This window comes from Thunnus maccoyii, chromosome 13, assembly GCF_910596095.1.
Source record: "Thunnus maccoyii chromosome 13, fThuMac1.1, whole genome shotgun sequence".
NCBI classification, from domain to species: Eukaryota; Metazoa; Chordata; class Actinopteri; order Scombriformes; family Scombridae; genus Thunnus; species Thunnus maccoyii.
Genome location: NC_056545.1, coordinates 1,158,595 through 1,173,159, shown reverse-complemented (window position 1 = coordinate 1,173,159; position 14,565 = coordinate 1,158,595). Strand labels below are relative to the sequence as shown.

General features: G+C 38.0%; 1 protein-coding gene across 1 annotated transcript; it reads left to right on the top strand.

Annotated features, from left to right (window-relative positions):
* The first annotated feature begins 2,928 nt into the window (after positions 1–2,928).
* timd4 (T cell immunoglobulin and mucin domain containing 4) lies at positions 2,929–9,851 on the top strand. The gene is made up of 8 exons (XM_042431998.1): positions 2,929–3,296; positions 4,722–4,900; positions 5,109–5,271; positions 6,136–6,237; positions 6,985–7,061; positions 7,896–8,007; positions 8,223–8,256; positions 9,484–9,851. Exons 1-8 carry the CDS (start codon positions 3,221–3,223, stop codon positions 9,566–9,568), a joined length of 828 nt encoding a protein of 275 aa, XP_042287932.1. The 5' UTR covers positions 2,929–3,220; the 3' UTR covers positions 9,569–9,851.
* The last annotated feature ends 4,714 nt before the right edge of the window (positions 9,852–14,565 follow it).

Below are 14,565 nucleotides of genomic sequence, written 5' to 3'. Positions count from 1 at the left end.
CATGCAAAGATATTCCAGTAGAGCCCCAGAATATAAATATAGAGCTGGAAATGTGCAGAATATGTCCTGGTTAAGTCATAATAAGTCACCTCCAGTTTCTTTTCTTTGACAAATGCAACGTGCTTCTGTGTGAACTGACAGACTGCTGCTAATGTGACTGAACACCTGAATTTGAACTTATTGTAGTGATTTAAGTTCAGGTGATGTGTCGTCAACGTTAACGTTAAGTCTCTGCCGTGTGAATCATCTCGTCATTTATGTGAACTGAACTGGATTTCTGCACATTTCTTCCATGTTTCCCTCCCAGCGGAGACGGTTTGATCTTTAACATTTGTCCTCTGGATCAATATTGTCTTAAGCTTTTATGCACCTCAGAGTAAATAATGTGAGCGTGTTTCTGCTGAGCTTTACTTCAGTTCACGAAGAGAGATGAACTACGTTAATATTCACGTTCAGCCCTGGAGTTTTTATTCTTTTATTTTGCTTATTTTACTGATTTTATAATGAATTAAATCATATTTTGACTCCTAACTGCTGCCAAATTACAGATGTTATCATTACTTTTCAATAAGATACATTAATCAGTCCCTCCAGGAAATTAGGATTTTGTGATCACAATAATTAACACAAATTCAAGAAATCTCCACAATATTTCACTAAATTACAGCAACTTTTCCACATGAAACGTCCAAATCAGCAGCTGCTTGTGGTTTGGACCAATCGCGGCGTTTGGTGTGGCGGTAACTGATGTCATTCAGGTGGAAGATGAACAAATCTCACCTGCCAACAAACACGATGCCATAGACGAGCAAAACAATCCCCAAATGTTCCCAAATGTTCCCAAATGAGGTTTTATCCAGTAATAAAGGTTATAAATGGAACTTAAGTACAGTATTTTCTGTTTTATAGAACTTTGAGTCCTCATGGTTCTCATGTTCAGAAAATACATTAAATATTAGAGCTGAAATATCGATGTTTCTGTGATCTGCAGGAAGCTTTTTTATCCAGGAAGTCGTTACATGTGACTCTTCACTGGTAGCAGTTTAAAATAAATCACTTTGCTTGCAATTTTTTCCCAATCTTTGGAGAAAAGCTGCTGCAAAAAGTCAATCGATTTTTGTCACTTTTACATCTTTGACATCAAGAAAACATCATCAAGACTCATAAAGTATAAAGTTTCCTCAAACATCTTTTGGTTAACTCTCACATATTGTTCTTATTCTGCACAGTTTCCTCTCAATATTCATCTCTACACTGAACCACAAATCATTTTTCACTCATAAAAACCTGATCAGTCATTAATAAATGGGAGATTAATCCTTAATTAATCTCTCAGAGAGCACAGAGATTAATTCTTTAGATTTTACACTGTTTGTTTACGGAGAGAAAACTTTCACAGTCTCACTACATTATGATCCAAAGTCACCTGAAACAGGAGAACATCACATCCGTCATGATTTCTAAGAACGTTATTTAATGTGCAGAACGCAACAACATGTGTAAACTGTGATGTTTGAGTTTTTCTATAAAAACGGGACAAATTTAACTTTAAAGTTTTTTATATTCTGTCAATTCTGGTTTACTTATAAAAGAAACATGTTTAAAGGTGTTTTTACTGATTTCAAATGTAAAAATGGGTCAAACGGAGTTACAGGATTTCACTTTTTTTGACAATAAAAGCCTCTCAGAGTCAGTTTGGGGAGAAACAGAGACGACGTGAAGAAAAAGAGGAATATTTGATGTGAATAATGGAGTCTTCTGTGTGTCTGCGACGTCTCCACACAGCCAGCGTGTGTGTGTGTGTGTGTGTGTGTGTGTTACACAGAGTCCTTTTGTTCTCAGTATTTCCTCACATCACTGTAAACTCACTGTGTTCATCCTCGTCAAATGTTTAAACATTTAAATTTATTTTATTTCTGTTTTCTTTACATTCATCACCGACAGAAACATTTAATTTTTTTCAGATTAAAGGACCAGTTCCCAGTGTTCCCAGTGTTCCCAGTGTGTTAAACCAGCAGTCAGGTGTCTGTAATCATTCCTCCTGTTCATACTGGATATTAAAAGATCCTTCAAATGTGCTTTCAATGTGTCATTTAGTGGCGTCACTTTAACAGACGGAAAGTGATGCCAAGAATGTTGTTTTGTCTCATAAATCTGCTCTGACATCCGTGTTTGTTCATTTAAGGTTTGAGTTAGTTCACACTGAACATCACTGACAGTAAAAACACAAAACTTCACAAAAAAATCTATAAATCTGTGTAAAAGTGTTTCCTGTCTGAGGTGTAACAGCAGCTCAAATGTAAACAGACTGAGTGAATAAATGATGACGTCATGAATCATGTGACTTCAACGTCACTGAAGAGCTGAAAACATCAGATCTGTGTGGAGCGATGATGAGGAGGAGACTGTAACCTTCCTCACATCAACACATGAAACTAACAGAAACGTCATATTTCCATCACGTTTCCCATCGTTTGAACTTCGACCGTCGCTTCACAAAGAGACTCTACATGAGATTTGTTGACGATAACAAATATAGAACAGTTAACAGCTTGTTGACAGCTCCAGCTTTGTGTATCAGAACTTTGTTTTTTCTTCTTTCCTCTCCCATTAATCATCTCACGACCCCTCAGGTTTATCTGCTGACCCTTTGGAGGGGCCCCACCCCTAGGTTGGGAACCACTGGACTGTTGTATTGGTACTTTTACTGCAGTAAAGGATCTGAGTACCTCTTCCACCTCTGTATAATACACAGTAATCAGTCTGGACTATGGAGATGGAGAGAAGACATTTAGACGTGTGATATTTGAATATTTCAGTAGTTTTTTTCTTGTTGGACAAAAGATTTTACACAAACATCCGACTTTCAGTAAAAATGCAGCACGATCTCTGTTTCTAACTTTAAATTAAAGACTTCAGGCTTCCTTCACTTGTTTCTGTGTTTTAAATGTGATGAATGATTCATGAAGATGAAGAACGTTAAAACACACAGCGGACATTCAGAATATGAGACAGAGAATCAATGAGGACTTCATCATCGTCTGTCCAACACACACACACACACACACACACACACACACACTCACACACACACACACGAAAACAAACAAGACAGTAGCACAGTGTGCGTCGCTCGCCCCTCCCTCACCCCTCCGTCACAGGGTCACACTGTGTTGTTGTCGAACTGGACAATGAACACACACACACACATATACACACGATGGCCGCCGCCTCGCCTCGCCGCTGTCCACCGCCTCAGACCTCCACCTTCGTCATCGTCCTCATCGTCCTGTCAGGTGAGACGCAAAACCGCTGACATCACGAACACAAACACACCTCCAGATCCTCCGGTTTTCTGACCTTCATCTTCATCATGATGCGACATGTGAGCAATATTTAGTTGGATCTGTTGACAGGAAGTTGATTGTTCATTGATTATTGAACATTGGTGATGTTCATTGATTATTTGCAGCACACAGAACATCTGAGAGACACTGATACACATCTGGATTACTCAGTATTACTTGTGTTGTTTTATTTATCTCATTTCAAACTCTTCTTATCTGTTTTCTGACCTGTTTTGAATTCATCCTGCGCTGCTGTAACATGGAAACTCTTGACTGAGGAATCATATCGATCTAATCTTGTTGTATTGATTCATATCTGGTTGTAAATCATCGTATCGTAACTCTTTGTATAATTTCTTAATGTATTGTCTCATCGTATCTCTTCCTAACTCATGGTATCTTATCTAATCATTCCATCGTATCTTCATATCATATCTCATCTCATTGTTTTGTATCAAATTGTTGCAGAAAAAGGTACCAGAGCAAAAAAACTCTCTCTTGAAAATAAAAAGGGAGTCAGAGGTCCAAGCAGCAAAGTGTTCTTTACTGCCGGCAAAAAAGGGGAGCAATCAGCACTTTTACAAAGAACCAAATCGCTCCAAAGGTTTTTCTTTGGGTCATTGTTTTTATGCCCTTGGGTCGGCTTAGGTCACACCTTATCATCCACCCTCCCTAATTTTTGACCAATTATTATGTTACTTTTATCTCCGTCACTCGTTGTTGGTTAAAACTCTTCAAAACAGGTTTTGAGGTGTTTGAGGATATGTACTGGCATATTCAATTCTACCTGATTATATCCAATTTTTATATAAGTATTGGGAATCATTTTACACCATTATTGCCAAGTTGTCTTCTGGCCTTTTTTATTTTTTGTAAGTTATTCTCGTCATTTTACACCCTTATTTCTTGATCTCCTCCAGAGAGTATGTTTTGAAAGGTGAAGACTTTAGCAGACCCAAGCAAAGTGACATGTAATACAAACACACTCAAATTTCTCCAGTGTATGATTATGATTCTTCTACCGTGCCTCTATACGTACAGTGTGATTAAATATGGTTCATGAGATTATAACTACACCAATACAAATTGTATCACACTAGCCCTTATTGCTTATAAACTTATAAAATCAATCTGCATAGCTTAATATTGTCTTTAAGCACACCAATGACTTTTAATGAAAATACACCACAATTGTTTATCTTAAACTAATATAAATGATAAACATACTTCCAGTATATTTCCTCTCTCACCTGTCCAGGTGTTCCTGGCTCCATGTCTGCAGTTTTGGGGCCACAGTAACGACGTGAACACAAGGCGACGTCTTTAACCGTTGAGGTGTTTCCTGTGTGTAAACTGTGTGTCTCTCTGCTGCAGGCGGCTGTTTTTTTTCCGTCTGCTCTTTTAAAGTGGCGGAGGGGGGCGTGGCCTCTCTGTCCTGCCAGTACTCCGTGAAGCGTTTCGGCCTGAGTCGGGTCTGCTGGGGCCGCGGCTGTGGAACCTTCTGGTGCAGCAACATCCTGGTTCAGACGGACGAGAACGGCGTCATCTCCAAGGTCAGATTACCCACAAGCACCAAAAAGTTTCTCTCATCACATAGTTTCAAACCTGAACTGTTTGGTTCAGTTCGGTTCTGGTGTGTAAAGGTGTTTTACAGACCTCATTTGGACGCCTGAAGCTTCATATTAGCTTTCGGAACCAGAAAGCGACTGTGCTGTTTTTTTTTTTCCTGCTGCTGATCGGATCTTGACTCTGGTGCTGCAGGTGGAAGACCGGTACCGGCTGACGGGGGACGTCTTGGACGGTCAGATGGACCTGGACATCCTGGACGTGAGGCGGACGGACAGCGGGCCGTACTGCTGCAGGGTGGACATCGACGGGATCTTCAACGACAAGAAGGTGATCATGAACCTGAGAGTCGTCAAAGGTGAGCAAATGTCTTTTTTTTTGACAAACATTTGATGATTTCAGCTTCTCAAATGTGAGAATTTGTGTCTTTTCTTGGCCTTAAATTACAGTTTGGGACATTTGATGAGGCTTGTAGTGGGATACTGTGAAAGATGAGTGAAAGTTTTCTTATGTTTTATAGATGAAACGATCCGCTAAGAAAATAATCATTAGCTGAAGCCCTAAAAGGACCAAACCAGTGTTTTTACATGTTTTATCACAAATTATACTGTTTGTGTCAAGTTTATATGAGAGACTCGTCTTTATTTCTAATTTCTCCTGTTTTATTTTTGATCATATTTTAATTCCTGTTTTGCTGCTGTTGATAGAAACTCAACACTTCCTCCATGTTAACCTGCTGTTGTCTTGATGAATTCAGTGTAATATCTTTTTCCTGCAGCGGTCAGTCCGTCAGTACACCAACCGCTGCTTCTTTAGTTTTAACACAAACTCTGTTTTCTTTCACAAATTAACTCCAGTCGCTTCTACTTTGCCATTTTTTCAGTCGCTGTTAAGCTGCTGTCAATGAAAACTCATCACTTCCTGCAGATGTTGTACATTAAAAGTCTTCCAGTGGCTCAGATGGGCATATCAACTCATTTTCCTGGTGGACTTTTAATGTGAAACATTTGCAGGAAGTGTTTTATACGCTACCTTAACAGCAAAACAACAAAGTTGGAGACATTTGAGTTAATTAATGAAGCACAGAACAATGAGTTAGAGTCAGACATGAATTAGTGCTGCTGTGGAAACATTATACTGAATCTACCAGGTGAGCTGTTGTAGTTCAGGTCAACTGGGGTTCATTCTGTATCCGAGGGTTAATCTGTTTTTTCCCTCTCAGCTCCGGGCACCAGTTCTCCTCCAACAACAACAACAACAACAACAACAACAACAACAACAACAACAAAGCTGGATCGGGTCATGGAGCCGTCGACCTCCACAGGTGAGACGGTGTCTATTCACCTGTTTTATGACCATTTTCAATTTGAAATTTCAGAAAATTCAACAACTCTGAAAGTTTCTTCAAGTGTTGTTGCAAAAACCATCAAACGCTGCGATGAAACTGGCTCTCATGAGGACCGAACCAGGAGAGGAAGACCAAGAGTTCCTCTGTTGATTTAGGGTTACAAGCCTCACAAATCACCAATTAACACCTCAGATTAGCTCCAACATCAATGCTTCCCAGAGTTCAGGTAGCAGACACATCTCAACATCAGCTGTTCAGAGGACACTGCATGAATCAGGACTTCATGGTTGAACTGTTGCAAAGAAACCACGACTGAGGGAGACCAATAAGAAGAAGAGAAACATCAGGAATGGACGGTAGACTGGTGGAAATCTGTACTCTGGTCTGGTGAATCCAGATGTGAGATGTTTGGTGTCTTTGTGAGAACAAAGAAGGTGAACGGATGGTTCCTGCATGTGTGAAGCATCACATTTTCAACATGGTTTTCCATCGTTTGAGCTTTGACTGTCGCTCATTTAATGACATCATCTCGTTGTGTCTCTTCTTCTGCAACGGTTTAATGGCACCGACTGGACGATTGGTGCCACCTGCTTTTTATCTGCTAATATTCACACAACAGGAAACAAATTCACTGCATTTTCTATTGATGATTTTCTGAAAAATTGGTGAAAATTTGTTCTACATTTGGATGAAACTTGTCTTTTGTTGTCTGCCTCTCTGTAGTAAACTGGAAAATGCTGCTGTCGTCTCATCTGGACCTCCTGAAGAACTCCACCCTGCTGCGCTCCGACACCATCACTGTGAGTTACAACGACTGCACCTAATGTTTTAATATTATTAATATTATTTAATAGTTGCTGGATTAACCTGCTAGGAAGTCCAGCAGCTCAGACCTCCATTCCTCCTTCTGTGCTAATTTTATACCTGGACTCAGGTTTGCTTTGTGCTAAATTCATTTAATACACATTTAGTTATACACCACATAACACAAATGTATTAGAACTAGATTTTGATATTTTGAGAAAGATGTTCAGATTGATTCCTCTGTACGCTAAATATGAAGCCAGGGGCCCGACCCCTAGGTTGGGAACCACTGGACTAAACTAGCTAACTGTATATAAAGTAGTGTAAACTAGCTCCACCTCCAGCAGCTACAACAGTAACATGCTGCTCTAACACTGATGCTTCACTATTAATAATCTAATGATGTCATATATAATAATATATCAGTCAGAGGGACCAAACCACTACTTTTACTGCGATACTTTAACTACATCAAGCTCATAATACTTATGTACTTTTACTGCAATACTTTAACTACATCAAGCTCATAATACTTATGTATTTTTACTGTAGAAGGATTTTTAATGCAGGACTTTTACTTGTAATGGAGTACTTTTACATTGCTATATTGGTACTTTTACTGCAGTAAAGGATCTGGATGCTTCTTCCATCACAAACAGCTATCCTCACTCTGTTAAAAGCTCTCTGATTAACATTTTATATCTCATTTGATTAAGCTGAGCAAAAAGAAAATTAGCCAATTTTTATATTAATATTGAAATTAGGTACTTTTTAAGGAGTATAATTTATATGTAAACCTCTCTCTCTCTCTCTCTCTCTCTCTCTCTCAGGTGGAGGACTCTCTGCCGTCTCTCTCCCTTCAGATCAACGTTCCCGTCCTCTCTCTCTCCCTCACTGTGTTGCTGATCTTGGCTTCAGTTTTTCTCTTTCTGGCCTTCAAACGTACGTTTTCTTCTTGTCATGTTTCATTCAGTGTCTCCATGTCAGAGTTTAGTCACATTACATCGAGAGAATATAAACCAGGATATTGAAATAGTGTTGTTTGTTATTATTGTGCGGCTGTTTCAAACCACACAACTAAATATGTTTAAAAGTCTTTAACGTAACCAGAGAGAATGTGGATTTTATGCTTTTCAAACCTTGTTTTCGTTCTGCAGGTGGAATATACAGACGAGCCTTAAAGACCGGCTGGTGAGTAAAACAAACGAACCAAACTGGAGCTGAAAATCACATCATTTCAGATCAGTTTGACACTAAACTAGTGTCAGTTCTAAACTAAATACATTTACTCAAGTACTGCACTCAAGTTACAAATCTGAGGTACTTGTACATGTACATGAGTATTTCCATTTTATGCTACTTTATACCTCCACTCCACTACATTTCATTTTATTTACCACTTATAGTCACTTCTCAGATTAAGATTTTATGTAAAATCATATATTTTAATATTCTAACTGTTGTTTAAATTGTCTGCTTTTTTGTTTTTTTAAAGTGTGTTCTGCACTTTGAGCTGCTTTAGTGTGTAAACGGTGCTAAATAAAGTCTATTATCACTATTATTATTATTATTATTATTATTATTATTATTATTATTATTATAAAACATATAATGCAGTACTATTACTCTTAATCTACCCAAAGTATCTAAAACTGGTTCCACAGTGATGAACTACATTAAAATGCTCTTATGTGTATTTGTTAGTGATAAAAACAAACCATATAATAAACTATAATAATATAACACAGTCTATGTAATGAGTAGTTTCACTGTTGTAATGTTAAGTACATTTTGCTGATAATACTTCTGTAATTTTACTAGAGTAACATTTTGAATTCAGGACTTTTACTTGTAATGGAGTATTTTTAGACAACAGTATTTCTACTTTTACTGGTCTGAATAATTCCACCACTGGTTTCAGTTCGGTCTGATGACTCGTGTTTTTCACATCGAGTTCAACTTTTGTAAACTTGAACCCGACTTGTTGACTTACAGAGTATTTTCCTCATTCTGTATTTTTCTTATTAACGACCTCGTCAGTATTACTGATACGTAGAAACATAGAAACGATTTGAAGCTCTGTGATTGGATGTTTCTTGCTGAAATGCACCATGGGAGTTGTAATTAACTTGTACCTCACAGCTTTTTAAGTATTTAAGTGTTCAGTTACTTTTTATTTAATATCGGATTTTTCTTTATCAGCGGAGTTACAAATGTTAATGAGATTTTTAATGAGGTTTTCTTAATTTTGGAACAGAACCAGGAAGTTCTGAAAGTGACATTATGAAATAAAAAGTGAAATACAAAGGTTAGTTCTGGTTTTCCTTCGGCTCTCTATAAAAGCAGATAAACAACTGTCTGCTAATGTTTGGGTTTTGTTGTTTGTTTGTTTGTTTGTTTGTTTGTTTTGTCTTCCAGTTTTTCCTCTGAGGAACCTCCACACATCATCTATGAGATCCGGATGAGGAGACCAGTTCAGGAGAACATCTACACTCTGGACTAGTTCAGACCTGGACCTGCTCCGCTCTGTCCACTGCTTTTTCTACAGAAACTGTGTAAAGTTTAAATGAGATTTAAAAAGGGAACATGCTGAAAGACAGTTTATTCTAAATCACGCCGTGTGTGAAACGCTTTCTGTGAGCTGACTATGAGCAGGCTGCTGCTGCTGCTGCTGTGAACACTTTTATTAGTGTTTCCTGTGGGAATAACCTATGAAACCCCAAAGTGTTCAACATTACATACAAAAAAAGAGATAAATAAACAGTGACATGAAGATGAAACTTTAAAAAAAAAGGGACATTATGAAATAAAAACTGAAAAAAGTGACATTAAGAAATAAAAAATGATATTATGAAGTAATATTCAGTGACATGAAATAAAAAGTGGCATAAATATTCATTTTAGAATGATTTATTTAATATTGAACATGTTGGGGCTCCATAATAACCTGCCTGTACATTGTGAAAACACGCTGAATAAAAGTCAATCAAAACGCAGATGTGTGTGTGTGTGTTTGTGTGTGTGTGTGGTCCAGGTATCCCTGACGCCGTGGGGACGTATATCTGTTTGCACAGTCATGTTGTGGGGACTCCCCCCCCCCCCTTATGGGGACAAAAAGCAGGTCCCCTTAATGTAAAATAGATCATTTTAAGGTTAGTTTAGGGTTATGTTAAGGTTAGGGTAAGTCTCCAGGAAATGAATGTAAGTCAATGTAATGTCCTCTGAAGTGATGGAAACATGAACGTGTGTGTGTGTGTAATTTATTTCACATGTTCTCAGCTTCAGAAAATGTCTTTGATTTGCTTTTATCGCAGTAAAATATAATACAACCACATACATGAATCCACTCAGTTCTTAATATCTGAGACTGGAACCAGAACCTGAGACCGAGCTGGTCCAGATTATATTCAGTCTCATCGGATCCGTCAGGGTCCGGTTCAGCAAAACATCAGGTCGCTGTTCACTTCCTGTTTCCAACCACAAATCAACATGGTTTTGTTTTTAACCGTGACCACCAAGCCCACTAAGTGTTGCACACTGATCAGCTACAGTTCACTATTTATTACGAGTTTCATAATGAATAGAAGTCTATAGAGGCCCATTCAAGCCCATATTATCTCCAGTACTACTCGGCACCTGTAAACAGTGCAAACTCCACTCACATGTCAAAATTATCAGCTGTGCTTATTATGATGGTTTATGTGCAGTTTATGATTTATTATGAGTTTCATAATGCTTTATGGAGGCTCATGTGGTCCCACTGCATTTATAACTAACCACATAGATACACACAGTCTCCATTCACATGACACAGTCTTTCTTGTTTTTTTTGTTTGTTTTTATAAATTCTGCACACAATGGTTGTAAACAATGTATATTCTTGACCTTCTCCCCTCCAGTAATGTAGTTTAGTCAAACAGCCGTGTTCTTGTCATGTTTGTAATGTCATGTTTAACTACTCAAACTTGTCGAACACTGAGGTCAACCAAACAGTCGCATCAGGAAACTCTGAGAGAAACTCCGCCAGCGTCTCCAGACACCTGAAAGGAATCGGCACCTGCTGAGGAGTCGAACTACCAACCGGAGATGGACCGGCTGAAGCCGACCATGCTGGCCTGTGAGTATATGAATCGACTGGCCTTTCTGAGCGCTGACACCAGGCTGCGCTCTTTAATATGTACATTAAGGTTAGCAGCAAAAACATGAAGTGACTGTTCAAAAGACAGTGAGCTGGTTGTTCAGGGATATTGAGCTTGCAATTGTCCTGAAAGTGTTTTTCCTCATTTCAAAATTTTCTTTATCTTTTGCTCTCATGATTCAACCAAGAGAGTTTCCTTCTGATCCAATCTGTCAAACTGTGAAACGTTGTCAAACGTTGTTGAAAATCTGAACAGGACTTTAACTTCCAGAACCACTGATGCCCGAGATATCTATTTAAAAAATATTTTCTGGACATATTTCTGCCTTTGTCAAGGAATTGATGTAGAGCTGATTGACCCAAAGTGAAGGAGAGCAGGATGTGTTACGCAGAAACATTTATTGAAGCTCGATCGAGGAGAACAGAGTTACAGTACAAGTGAAACACTGTGCACTATGCTGCTCAATTCTGCCGTCTACTCCTGGAAAAGAGTTTTTAAACCCTTCATCAAAAACCTTAACTTTACTACCTCCAAATAAAGTTATTCTTCACTCATCTGTGCCTCTATTGGGCATTGAACTATAAACAAGACACTACGCTAATTAAAGTTAACTGAAGTCATGTAGTCTGTAGAGAGCCAGCCTTATCAAGACAGCTGCTTATCCCAGCCAACCTCAGTACACAGAGGTCATGACCTACTGCTCCCAGGATAGAGGATGACCAAATTAGAGAGTTTGACAGTAGAGAGATGACAGAAAACGAGGAGACAGAGAGAGAACGTTCTGCAGCAAAAGTCTACAAAGAGATCTTGAGATGTTTCTGATGTTAAACAGACAAATCCCAAAAACAAACTTTGTTTTTCTTGGTCTTGTCCTTTTCAGATATGAATGTGTCTTTTATACGTTTTGTGAGAAAGTGTTCTGGGCGGAGGGAGATGACTTTAAATAAAAATATTTTGCCAAAAAAGGGACATTAGACAGGAGGGGGCATTAATCAGCTGTCTTGATAAGTACAAAAAAACCCTTTAAGTTTCCTCTTGAGGTGGAGGGGAAAGTTTTTGTTGTCTATAATCTGCCAACTGTTTTCTTAATTAATAAAAATTAAATTTGGGAAAATAGTAAAAAAATGTCCAGTGAGTCCATGAAGTACTGATGAGGTATCTCTGATTTAAACATAATAAAATCTGATTTTCATATACATATACAGTAATTCCTGACATTGGAGAAGCTGATGTTGCTTGAAGAATGGCTGCAAAGATTAAACAAATATTAAAATAGTGCTAGTTGATTTTTTTGTTTTGTCAACTGACTAATTGATTAATTGACTAACCATCTTAACTCTTTAAAAAAAAAGTACATTAAATATAATCATTACAGTTATGGGTGATGTAATTCCCAGAAAGGTCCAAATAAAATCATCACATATGACGAATCTGTAAAACTGTACAAAGTTAGAGGTAATAAAGTCACTGTAGCTGCAGGAGACTTCATGACCCACCCGACCCTCAGGCTACCTCTGAGCTAAAAGCTGTGTTTCCATGGTAACAGTGAAGGACACTTTCTGACAGCTGACAAAAACAGGAAAAGGAGCGAGTACACTCTGATAACATTTTACTGCTGTTCACTCACTTCACTCATCACTGAATCTCACTGCAACATGTTACGGAGCAAAATATCTTTAAATAATGTTTGGGAGAAGAAACAATGTACTAAACGTCCACCTGTCTTTCAGTTCTGGCTGTCCTGCTCGCTCTGCTGTCATTAACCGGTGAGTACTGACACCAAACATGATGATAGTTAACTGATACACAACTTAAAGAGGAACTGCAGTGATTTTCCACCAAAGATCCAACTGTAGCCCTCAGTCACATTTCTCCCACAGACCTCCGTTGTTGTCCAAAAACTATTAAAAACACATCAGTGAGCCACACCGCTGCACTGGGTGACATGTTCCTTCATCATGAAGAGTTTGGTCACATTAGTTTGTTTAGAAATGGCTCCATTATACTGAAGTTCTTTGAGAAATTTATAATGTAGTACAAAGTCCAGAAGTTGTTGTTCCTGCACATGCTCAGTAGCATCTGCCTCACACAGAACTACTCTCTGGAGACTGAAAACATGATGCTGTTATTAGTCTTTGGAGCCGTTTCTAAACAAACTAACGTGACCAAACTCTTCATGATGAAGGAACATGTCACCCAGTGCAGCGCTGTGACTCACTGACGTGTTTTTAATAGTTTCTTGACAACAACGGAGTAATAAGATATATCAGGCTTTGATACACACACAATACTTTTGGATCCAAACATGAGATTTGTTGACGACATTAAATTACCTAAAAAGAAACAACCTGGCTAATGATATATAAAGTGATGTTAACCTGTTGGACAAGCTAACGTTTTAAAATTTTATGGTAAGTGTACATTAATTATCATGACTTCATGCTTGAATTCATTCATGTAAAACCACATGAACTGTCAGGAATATACAAGAATGAACAGTATCTCGTTCATGTCTTAATATAAGAACAATTGTAACCACTGCAGTTTTTCATCAGAGTTATTAATGATGTTCACGTCTTCTTCATAGTTCAATTTGCAGTTAAAGGGACAAGCTAAAAACTGACCAGTTACGGTCGTGCAGATGTGTTCTGTTGAATTCAAAGTGCTTCATCACGTTTGTGGTGACCTGGTCTCCACTTTATTTGAAATTTAGAATTAAGTTGGATCCGACTCTGTTTTTTCTATGCTTTGCTAAGATTAACATGCTAATGTTGGCTACAAACCTCTTTATAAAAGATTGAGTTAGTTATATTTTCCCAATAATTCTTGAACATTTCACTCTGTGTGTCTTTCTTGTAGCTTTGGTTGAAGAATTTTTTATTTTCTAGATTTTCTTCTAGAATTTGCAAAACTGCAAACATTGTGCTGGGATTTACTGAATTTTATAGTCAACTTCGAAAACATGGAAATTAAAATGATGACACAGAAAGCTCTCATTCATGTGCACTCAAGGTCAAGCCAACTCTGAATTATCATCAACATCGTTGTCATCTTCATCATCATCTGAGGAGAGTACAGGGTAATAAAATCTGTTTTTTCTGTATTGTTTTTTTTCTTTTGAAATCTCAACAAATGTTTATCTCTAAAATCCTGTAAACATCTATTGTTTTTATTCACTGATTCACTGATTTTATTTCTGTGCACACCACAGCTCAATATGTGATGGTACATACTGTACATGCTCCCACTTGGCCAAATTATACAACAACATAATGTGAGATTTCATAGCTATGCTGACGACAAACAACTGTATTTATCTGTGTGTCTGGTCACTTACAGTGCATGACCCATCCCTTGTGGA